Source organism: Miscanthus floridulus, chromosome 12 (assembly GCF_019320115.1).
Source record: "Miscanthus floridulus cultivar M001 chromosome 12, ASM1932011v1, whole genome shotgun sequence".
Lineage (NCBI taxonomy): Eukaryota > Viridiplantae > Streptophyta > Magnoliopsida > Poales > Poaceae > Miscanthus > Miscanthus floridulus.
In genome coordinates this window covers 31,607,657-31,619,586 of record NC_089591.1, presented here as the reverse complement: position 1 = coordinate 31,619,586, position 11,930 = coordinate 31,607,657, and the positions used below count along the sequence as shown (strand labels likewise).

The 11,930-nt window shown below is 40.1% G+C and overlaps 2 protein-coding genes across 2 annotated transcripts; both read left to right on the top strand.

Moving 5' to 3' along the window:
- The first annotated feature begins 3,258 nt into the window (after positions 1-3,258).
- Positions 3,259-4,739, top strand: LOC136495668 (uncharacterized). The gene is made up of 2 exons (XM_066491540.1): positions 3,259-3,762; positions 4,689-4,739. Exons 1-2 carry the CDS (start codon positions 3,259-3,261, stop codon positions 4,737-4,739), a joined length of 555 nt encoding a protein of 184 aa, XP_066347637.1.
- Positions 4,740-5,667: 928 nt separating this feature from the next.
- LOC136495667 (protein FLOWERING LOCUS T-like) lies at positions 5,668-9,225 on the top strand. The gene is made up of 4 exons (XM_066491539.1): positions 5,668-5,862; positions 6,001-6,062; positions 6,312-6,352; positions 8,966-9,225. The coding sequence occupies exons 1-4, from the start codon at positions 5,668-5,670 to the stop codon at positions 9,223-9,225; spliced, it is 558 nt and encodes a 185-aa protein (XP_066347636.1).
- The last annotated feature ends 2,705 nt before the right edge of the window (positions 9,226-11,930 follow it).

Below are 11,930 nucleotides of genomic sequence, written 5' to 3'. Positions count from 1 at the left end.
TCTATATTGTACAAATATTTATTATTTCTAATGACTAAACATAGACATCATTAAGAAAACTCAATGACCAAGGGGGGGCATGGCCCACTTTGGCCACTACATAGCTTCGCCACTGCCTGCAGGTTGTGTTGCTTTGTGATTTAATTTCCAGAACTTAGGTTCAAAATTCCTTCCCTTGGCTCTCTTTCTGAACTAAATTCATGAATTTCTGTATGTCCTGGGAAGAGGGGTTGAACCTTGCCCCGGCCTTAACCCAACCCAATAAAATATACGTACAGGATATGTGTTTGACCAAATTCGTTGTTGAATTGAAGTTCAAAATGGCTGTCAATTGAATTGTAGTGACGTATGATAGTGGGTATTACCTTAATCTATATATGTGATAATTACCCTTGTTTTGGAAATGAAAAAGGGCTGTGTTCGTCTTCCTCCGGTACGCCACAACGCTCCCACCCCCAGGTTCTTGTCTTGTCCCATCCTAACATGCATGCATGAACTCAAATTTGTCAAAGTCTAGCTAGGAAACCAAACCTAAATAGGGTTGTTTTGATCTTAAGTCTTATTACAGAAACCAACTTGTATAAAACTTGCTTACCGTAACCGTCACCTAAAATCTTGTTTGGATCACTCAATAAACTCCCGTAGAAAGGAAAACCCAATTTCCACAAAACCAAAAGCTGGATTCCTACCTAAAGTTGGTTTTTTCCTGAACACATCTTTAAGAAAAAACCACACTAACTTAGGTACCTACCTAAAGCTGTTTTTTCTCAAAAACCTAGTGAAAACTTATTCAACAAAAACATATATGTTTTATGTTTTAGAGACCCAAACAACCACAAAAGGCCAAACAAACCATTTATGTGCCCAAAGCCGCAAGCCATATATATCAGAAAAGCTATATTATTTGATGTGAGGTTGTGCATGGATTTAAAAAAAAATAGTTTGTGGTTTATGTGTTTCATAAGTCAGAGACCAGTGGGTTATGAAATGTTTGGGGATATCCAGATGATGATCCTACCCATCATGATATTGACACCTTGGTTGACGCCGACATATATCATCTCTGCTCGGTGCCAACACATTTCTAGATGTCTATCTGAAACCAACCTGGGAATTTTTCTTTTCGCCGTCAAGAGAAAACGTAGAGGTGGACTTGCTTTCTTTCTTTCTAGGTTGCCTGTAACACGTACATACTCCCTCCGTCCAAAAAATATAATTCTAGATTTAAATCAAGTCAAATTAAATGTCATATATATTATGTTTGCCAAAGTTTATAGAAAATACCATCACCATGTCTCAAAATAGGTTTATAACAAAGATATATTTTATAATTAATCTAATAAGATTTATTCGGTATTATAAATATAATAAGTCTTTTTTTTGTTTGTATAGATTTTTTTAAATTTAAAATTATTTAACTCCGGAGAAACGAGTATTGGTTATACTTTTTTTAGGACGGAGGATGAGTACGACTCTTGCCCCGTTTCTACAAGCATCCTTTGATCCCTATACACGTTTGCATCATCGGACTGTTTCCAAGCCCTATCCACACCGTCGACCACCAAGGATAAGTTCGTCGATCACGTGAAAAGGGCCCTAATAAAGCAGCAGGTACGCGTGGTAATAATGCGCCGGCCGTCTCGATCGTTTGTACGAGATGTGCACACTGGACGGTCGGCTGCCGCTGCGGGGGTCTTCCGTCCCTTGGAACGATCGCACCACGAGCTTAAAACGGCCGGCCAGCCGTTAGGAATCTGCACCTGTGGGGGCCACTGTTTACTTAGATTCGCGACGTGATGTCTACCCAAACAGTGGTGACGTACACGCGCGCCTTGCATTGCTTGTGTGTGCCAAACAAATAAAGGAACCAAAGGGATTCAGCGTTCAAGTGTTTCTAGCTCGCACTTTTAATTTGTTGAATATGCTATGTCGTCGAATATTACTTTAAGACCAAAACCCGGAAATGGCTTATTAGAGAGGGACAGAGAGAGACGACGTGTATGCCAAATACGTATACAATCTGAGAAGAATCATATATATACGCCCTTTACACGCATGAGATTCAACGGTAATATGTATAAGAGCTTTTTGAAAGTTTGATCGTCATGTGAATGATTTTTTTAATTATTTAATTAGTTTGGTGATATAAGAATAATTTGTTTAGATTTATCGTACTCTCATAATTTAAAAGTTTCTATGTCTTATAAATTACTTGCTTAATAATAAATAATGGTCAAATTCATACTTCGACTAATAATAATTTTAAGCTGCTGGAGTTCAATAAAAAACTGGAGAAGTTGGTAATCTTGGCCACAAGACCACATCAGCTGCCTGGCTGACTCAAGTGGGAGATGAATGGGAGAGCTACCTGTACAAGCATGAGCATGACTGGCAACACCAAGATCTCCTAGCTGAGGTGAAGGATCGCCTAGCTGATTGCGCTGTTCTGGATGGAAAGGTGTGGACGAAAACAAGTAGTTTAGCTTGGTCCGGTTCAAATTGGCTTGGCTTATGTAATGGTTGCTGGTGGCGTGTGTTTTTCTTATCTTTGCAGTGCTCTATGTTGAGCCGCGTTGATTCTGGAATTAAACGAATGCTGTAAACATTTCCCTTATTAAACTCTAAAAAACTAATAATAATATTATAGATATTTTGACTAGAGGGAGTATATATTGAGATGTTGTTGGCAAATGACTCTTGCTATACAGCCAAACGTAGAATCTCAGGGATAGGATGTGTGCTTTGCCTCTTGGATTGGGATGTTTGGGCTTTGGCTCTACTATTTCCCCTTCATTAGTTAACATGACCTTCATATTTAATTCTTCATATCTCACTAGCATCTTTATTGTCTAGTTAGTTTTGCTGATTATTTGGGAATACATTTCTGCTCTATTTATATTTCAAATATAGGCCACTAGCTATATTTCGTGCTCGAGGCCTCAAAATCTTGCATAATTCCCTGTTGGTACCAAAGAGAAGACGTTATTTAACTTTGTTTGACTCTTCAACTTGGTTTGAATCAGGAAATTACACTACGGGGAACGGGAACTTTGCCGTGTGCCTAGGGTACACGGCAAAGCCACTAAAATACTCGGGCACACCGCAAAAATTCTACCGGCAAACTAACTTTGCCGAGTGTTTTTTGTCGGGCCCCCCAAAAAGCACTCGGCAAACAATTTTTCAGAAAAAATAAAAACAAACCCAAGCCGACATCTTCTCCTCCCTCTCGCCGCGCCGCCACCACGCCGTGCCACCACCATGCCGCACCACAACCACGCCGCACCGCCACCAGGCCGCCGCCACGCCCAGGCCGCCACAACAGCCACGCCCGCGACCACCACCATGCTGGTCGTCGCCGGATCTGGGAGAGGGAGGGCCAGGAGGGGGGCGGGGCCGCCGGATCCGGGAGAGGGAGGGCCAGGAGGGGGGCGGCGCCGTCGGATCCGGGAGAGGGGGGAGGGCCGGGAGAGGGAGGCGCCGGATCTAGTGAGGGGAGGGTGGGGCCGAGCCGGAGAGGGAGGGGAGGGGGCGGCGGAGAGGGAGGAAGGGAGGGCGGGGCCACGGCAGCGCCGGAGTGGGAGGAGGGGAGGGCGGGGCCGCGCCGGCGCCGGAGAGGGAGGAGGACGGGGGCACGGCGGAGAGGGAGGAGGGGAGGGTGGGGCCGCGTCGTCGCCGGAGAGGGAGGAGGGGAGGGAGGGAAGGGGCTCACGGTGGGTGCGGGGGAGGGGAGCGGGGGGCAGGGGAAGGAGGGGCATGCAGGGGGTGCGCGAGAGGGGAGCGGGGGGCAGGGGAAGTTTATTTGCGTCGGGTGGGGGCTTTGCCGAGTGCGCTGGATCTGGCACTCGATAAATATTTTATTTGCCGAGTGTTTTAATAAAAACACTCGACAAATAACATGTATGCTGAGTGTTTTAATTTTACCGAGTGTTTTTTGAAAAGCACTCGGCAAAGAGATGTTTGCTGAGTGCCCGAGGGAATGCACTCGGCAAACATAAAAACACTCAGCAAACTTAAGGATTCCGGTAGTGTTAGTTAAAAGAAAAGCTTAAGAGCACACTGCGACCTGTCATCAGCTCATGGTCAGCTCTACAAAGTTATAGATTGCATCGAGATCTACAACTCAGGTACATATCATGTTAACATCCAAGGTTGTTTAGAAAATGAGAAGTTTTGAATTTCAAAATATAATACTTGAAATTAACATTTGAACTTTTAGCAAGATCTCAAATAAAAAAATTCAACTAAAAAAATATATAGATCACATTAAGATTGATATATAATTTTGATATAAAATTTATCTTCATTTGAGTTCATGTGAAAAAATTATACATGTTTTTGTGTGACAACTATTTATAGAAATGGACCCTTAAGATGTCCATATGTAAATGACCCTATTTATTAATTGTAGAGGCGGATCTACAGGCCTGACTCTGAAAATGGATTATGGATTGGAGATAATAAATTTAAAGGCCTATCTTCGCAAATAAAATCTATAGTATTTCCTAAACAATTTTTTGTATTGTAGTAGTAAAACTCCCTGTAAACCAAGTTGACGCTGGGCTTTATTTGGCCACACAGAACACCAAATTGGTGGCTGTGAACTATTCCACCTGGGCAGGGAAAACATGGTTTTATTATGTTCCTCTCCATCTATGTATCATGGTCTGTTTTCGCTAAAACTGTCATAGGTACTCCAGTACTACCAGTACGGCAAGGATTGTACTGCTACTGTTGATTAACATAAAACTGATGGTCCCATAAAACTGTCGCCAAGTATTGTACTGCTACTGTTGATTAACATAAGCACTTGTGACTTTCCCTAAAAGTGATTTTTATAAAACAACGGCCTCAATATTGAACTAATTTTTTTCTGGTACCAAAATTAGAATTTCCCTTGCCTCATTACATCCACAGTAACATGACCGGATATATATGGACAGGGATCATCCAGCAGACACCCTTAGCGATTATTGTTTGTTTGGATTAGTCTTCTCCCGCGTTAGACTTTATGCAGGACAACTCAAGCCAGCATAAATATATGCAATATCTTGGTGTTTGTTTGTCTGACACACAGGCAAACCGTGTTTGGTAAAAATGTGTTTTGTTGTTTACATTTTACCCTATATAGTCATCTCAATGTTATAGTAGAGGCTTCATGTTTGTAGTAGAGTTAGAGAATTGAGAATATTTTATTGTTGTGTGACCATTAGTTTTATGTAATCTGCATTGTCTAATGCTGTATTTGACATTTGAACCTACTTTGACAGTTATGCAAGTCCGCATAAGAGCCTATGAAAGCAGTTAGCAACGGGCAAACTGCACTACACAAGTTTGCTACTATTCTATTAACCGACCAGTCAATATTACCTTAAGTTATTGATAGATTTCAATTTGAATCTAACACATTGCCAAGAGAATATTCACCGCCCCTCAAAACAGGGAATATCTAGCAAAGTCCAATAAGGCTTTAGTACAAAAACTATCCACACAGTACAGGTTTCGTCAAAATATTCCAATAGCTATTGTTTTCTCGTGGCCTGACGACCTTCGTCAGCCACTCACTGTATAAATATCACACCACCCTTTGCAGGCTTACAGCTTGTACTACTAACAAGGCACACAATACCCTGTGTTCACCCTGCACACAGTTCAAGCAATACTGGGCACATGGCGGCTAACGATTCCTTGGTTACAGCTCATGTGATTGGAGATGTGTTGGACCCCTTCTATACAACCGTTGATATGATGATCCTATTCGATGGTACTCCTATTATCAGTGGCATGGAGTTGCGCGCTCCGGCGGTCTCTGATAGGCCAAGGGTTGAGATTGGAGGAGATGATTATCGAGTTGCATATACTCTGGTATGTCAATTAACTATTTAAACTTAGATGCTGGTGATATCCTGGATACATGTACTATGTTATGGATGATACATATTTTTTTTAATTAATCGCAACTCCATTTGCGGTAACTTCGAATAGCATTCTTTCAATATATAGGTGATGGTCGATCCTGATGCTCCTAACCCAAGCAACCCAACCTTGAGGGAGTACTTGCACTGGTAAGAGAAACCCTATAGACGACAATTGTTGTTGGCATGTTTTGCCCGCATATATTTTGCTAGTGTATATATATGCGCTTATGCTTCTCCATAAATTTTGACGTATGTCTCAAGAGAGATAGGGTATAGGTTTGTAGTCCTTAAAAATTGTTTGATCCAGTAGTTTTTTTTTTGGATCGGACTGCTCGATTCATTGTATATATGGACATCACATGCTAGTAACTTTCAACCATTTCATGTTTCGAGCAGGATGGTGACTGACATCCCAGCATCCACTGACAATACATACGGTGAGTACAACCGTATTCCCATTTTGAAACAAGTACAATGACATGTGAATAGGCTATATATTTTGAAATTTCTAGAGCATAAAATAATACTCGATTTTGTATATCCATAAACATAGCCAATCTCTATTCATATTTCTTTTAGTTTGATTTGCCAAGCCATCCTCAACATCTTAGCCACTCGATCGATCATCTCGATCACCATTGTATCCTTGCGATCTACTTGCCCGCTTGATTATCATGCATGATAGTTCATATTTTTCTCATTTCTTCATGCTTGTTCTAGTTTTATCTGATGAATCGAAGATGTTATTGATCAATTAGTGCAGATGAGCAATAATGTGCGTTGGAAGTTTGGTAGTATATATAGGTTCAAAATTTCACAAATTCGGTAATTTCGGTGGCGGCCAAATGAAAAATCTAAAATTTCATATTACACTAATAATGCATGTGCTATATCTGTAGACTCATATTTCTATGATTTCTATTGCATATTCTTCTACTTGATAGATGTATAAATCATGCTAATATTTTGATTAGATATAATTTTTTTTAGAAAAAATATAATTCATATTTAAGTTTAAAAATTTTCGGGCGAATTTTGTGAGTTTGGGTAATTTCGGAAGCGAGGCGGCCAAGAAAAATTCTATACACGACTATATGTGTACATGGATGGCACCCCGATAGGCTACCCCATCAATGCAGTATCATATTCATATGCACTAGTTACGTACCATTTGGGTTATATCATACTCAACCCAACTTCTTGGAAACCGTATGATATTCTATTGGGGTGAAGATGTTTATCCTTGATACATGCTGTGGGTCCATATATATGTCTTAGATACCATATGCATCGATCAATTCTCTTGGGAAACAATAATAAGAAAAAAAATACCATGATATATATTATATGCATTGAGAGAATTGTATCATTCTTTTTATACATGCTATGGTAGCATTGTACAGAACATAAAACTGCAAGGAACAATGCATTTGGAGTACCTTATATGATGTTGCACATGTTTCGATTAAGCCATCATATGTTGATTTTAAAAGTCAAACTTTCATGTTTTAACCAGCAACCAATCAAATTGTGTAAATCCGTTTGTCCATAAAAGTAAGGTAAATAGACTTGTTTTCAAAGAACTATTAGATGATTCTGAATTTGTGGCAGTAAATATTAAATTTTGAAGTCAAAATCTAAGTTTTAAGTCTTTCTCCCACCAAAATGCAAGTTATATTGATTAGATGAGGTAATATAATCGCGTGGACCCGCCTGTTGTGTCAGAAAATCTGGTCCATAGGCTTGACACTCTTTGCCTCGTCTTACTCTCTTCGTCCCAAATTAAATGAATTTATAGAGTTTTCTTAAGTCAAACTATTTTAAAGTTGACCAAACTTATAGAAAAGAGCTAGCACCAATATTTATAATAACAAATTAGTAGCACTAAATACATCACAAAATCTATTTGGTGTCGTAGATGTTGTTACCCTTTTCTATAAAATTGATCAAATTTATGATAGTTTGACTTAGGATGGTTTTAGGAATTGATTTATTTTAGGACAGCGGAGGGAATACTTATTTTCCAAGTCATTCAGAAAGTAGTGGTTCCAATTTATTACATCACTCTACTACTTCAAACTGAACAAAAGCCTAATCCTGAAGGATGGTTATTTTGAGAGTGATTTTTTTACAACATCAGCAGTAGTTCAGAAAATGGGAGGAAATTAATAAAAGTGAAAAGAAGAAGAATGATTACGTTATGTACTTCCTCTATCCCTATTATAAGATGTTTTGGCATTTCTAAATTCATAGTTTCTACTATGTAACTAGACATAACATCTAGATGCATAACAAAAATTATGAATCTAAAAAAACCAAAATGTCTTATAATTTGGAACAAAGGGGTATTTGTATTGAGACCGAAATAAAATAACTGTTTGTAACTCTATTTGTTGATTCAAAAGTGTAAGATGATTATTCTTTCAAAAAGAAAATAAAAGAAGTGCAACGATGATTGGATAGGCTACTAAGGAAAGTTGGTGACATCCAACATGGTGAAAATGCTTTTCAAACAAATAATCTTCGAGGGGTTACCTGTTTTAATAGTTGCGCGTCGTCGTTATTACTCTCTCTGTCAAAAAAGAATGCAATTATGGGTTACGTGCCAGTTAAAATGATTCATGTTTGACTAAGTTTTAGTGTAATCATCTTGTTTATTTTCTTCTGCACCTTTTTTGTTTCTTGAACATTTGTATTGTGGCAACCAGTTTAAATAAAATTTCAGTAGGGGCTCACACCCCTCCTGTTCCATAAAAAATATAAGTTTCTAGTGAATAATATCTATATTTATAACTCCAAATTAATTTATTATGAAAATACATTTTATACTTAATCTAATGATGTTTCTTTGATATCATAAATATGATATTTTTTTATCTATAATTGGTTAAACTTAAAATACTAAAATATGATACTGTGCTACAATTGTAATTTTTTACCGGACTGAGAGAGTATGTAGCTAGGACGGATCCGCATGTAGACGCTGAGACTAGCTAATTAATGTATAATTTTTTTTTCGAACTCTAGTTAATGTATAATTGGATTTGCAGGCCGTGAGATGATGTGCTACGAGCCCCCTGCCCCTTCGACGGGCATCCACCGGATGGTGCTGGTGCTATTCCAGCAGCTTGGCCGGGAGACTGTGTTCGCCGCGCCGTCGAGGCGCCACAACTTCAACACCCGTGGCTTCGCCCGGCGCTACAACCTCGGCGCGCCCGTCGCCGCCATGTACTTCAACTGCCAGCGCCAGACCGGCTCCGGTGGCCCCAGGTTCACCGGGCCCTACACCAGCCGTCGTCGTGCGGGCTGACGATCTTTGATGGCTCATCGTCCATATATGCATACATGCATGTTGCATGGTATGGGATCGGTGATAAAACTGTCTACAGTCTACACACACATGGAATGCATGTAATAATAAGAGAATAAATGTATAAGTAGGGGAGGATGCATATATTGCGTACGAGTGTCCGATCCTCATAGCCCTATACATTATTGTAGTTGTAATCAGCTGTTTGAGCATCCTGCTGCTGTGTCAGATCAGGATGTATATATTAGTTTGGTGTGCTGCGTACACATAATGGCTCCATTCAGCTTGCTGAAACTTGCTATATTGTTGTGAGAGAAAAATAATATTCATGCTGAAAAAATAAGTCCAACAAACCGATTTCTGGGTAAGCCAAACGGGACCAATGCAGTGTCCCTGCCACACAGTTACCGGCATATGCATGCATGGAACCATGAAAAACTCTTTGTACTGCATCAATAAAAATGAGACTGATTATCTTTCTCTCTATGAAAATATTGGAGGAACATGTAATTGCCTCTAGTGCTAGCTGTAATCCGGAAAAAAACTTATGCAACAGTGCCACACCATGCATTCGGTACGACACCTCCCTGCCCCGGATGGTTTCCCACGTGTCCAAATTGAAACGCAGATCCCGTCCAAATTGCAGATACAGCCAGGCCCGAACGCTCGCCTAGTTGTTTGGCCGATGAAACCGTACATCAAGATCAGGTTGCCACGCGGACGGGGCGGTGTCGCAAGGTAATCATGGTGCGGCATCGCCGCATAAATTTTTATTCCTGTAACTGGGTCGTGCCCGTGCGTTACAATGGGAAAAAAAATTAGACCATAATGATTTAAGTTTACACGTGTCATAATTACCTAAAATTGATGTGTTTGAGTGTAATAATCTTCACGTCATTCTATTTGTTGCCATTAAATTGGTGTGCTTGAGTGTAATAATCTTCGCATCATTCTATTTGTTGCCATTCATCATTTTTTTTATAGGAGTTGATTAGGTCATTCAAGCCTGGCCAGGTTCCCTCCAACCGGACTGATTGGGCACCTATTGCCATATCACCCCTTTTTTCTCAAAATTTCTAGACAACGATGCAAAAGTAAGACTAATAATACACACATCCATGTCCCACAATCCTCTCATTTTTGCATACATAATATATCAAATGGTTCACACACCAAAGGTAAGACCAATAATATATATATTCATGGACTACAATCCTAAGTACCAAAATCATGGCTCCACCATCATACCATCACTTGAATGCAACAAATAAATCTGAACAAATAAATCCACAAGAACCAGCAAATCCTAGAACAAATTGCTCTTTACAACGGATGTAAGAGGAATCATGATGACAGCAAAGGCGAGAAGACCTAGAGATGAGGTGTCCAACAAAGAGAGAAGGATGACTACTGCAGTTGGAGAACGACGTGAGGGTGAGAGGCATCGTCATCCCTGGCGACAGCAATAGTGGTAGCGGCTAATTTAGAAGCGGAGGCATGTCTCTTACCGACGGCCGCTTGACGCCCATCCCAGTGTGTGTGTGTGGGGGGGGGGGGGATCGATTGGGGGAGCGGGGCCACGATGTCCATACACAGACGATTCCTAGGAAGGTGGTGGCGAGAGGGGCGACGACATGGTTTAGATTGTGACGACGTGCGATTAATTTTTTCCCATCCTCAATCAGTCAATCATGGGCATTGTGCCTTCCATATTAATTTTCTTTTTCCCTCCTCAAGCACGGCATTGCCTTCCATATTGAACTGCTACAGCCCACGGCATCTCTGGTGGACTTTTTTCCCTCCACCGCAGCCTAGGTTTCTTTGCATGCACAGTGAAAAAAAAACCAGAGGCATTCAGGGTTTCTTTCCTTTAGTTGCGCCGGCAGGGAAGCGATTATATGGGAAGTTTTTGGTACTGCCAGGTGGACCTATGTCGAGGGGTGTTTGGTACTACCGGGTGGACGTTGACAATCCTTTTATATATATATATATATATATATATATATAGGCAGAGTATATTCAGTAGCCAGCTACAAAATAAGTTATTCTGTAGCCACCTCCATTTACGATAATTTTATATACTAATTTATGATAATGTCAATACATATTTACGATAGTTGAGTTACTATAACACATGAGGATATTTACCATAACGTTATAGTAAACCACTTAGTAAGGAGTTGCTATAATCTCATAAATTAATATAGTAATTATCGTAACTCAAAGTGGCTATAGAATAAGTTATTTTATAGCCAGCTACAGGGTACTAGTTCTATTATATATATATATATATATATAATATAATATATAGATAGAGAAGAGATAAAGGTTCTATAGATCCTTTAGTTAGCCTCTCCTATATTCCTCTCGCTCTACTGACAGTGGCGGCTGGCGGCGGATTACCATGCATTCTATCCCTGACACACTGCATAAACATGGTATTTCTCCAGGAATCTCTTGATTGACATATTCTTGATAGTCTATCAAGGATACTCGAACTACCTGACCCTTTCTCACTAACATCTCGGCCATGTCACTCTATAAGGACTTCCTGGAATTTTTAGATGAATCATGCTACAAGCAAAAAGTTAATGCTCCTCATTCAAGATGAGCCCGCTCGAGGCTTAGTCTCTGGATGGGCTGGCTTTTGAAACAACATTATTAAGGGTTTGTTTGATTCAGCTGTGAATTGTGTAAAAGTTGTG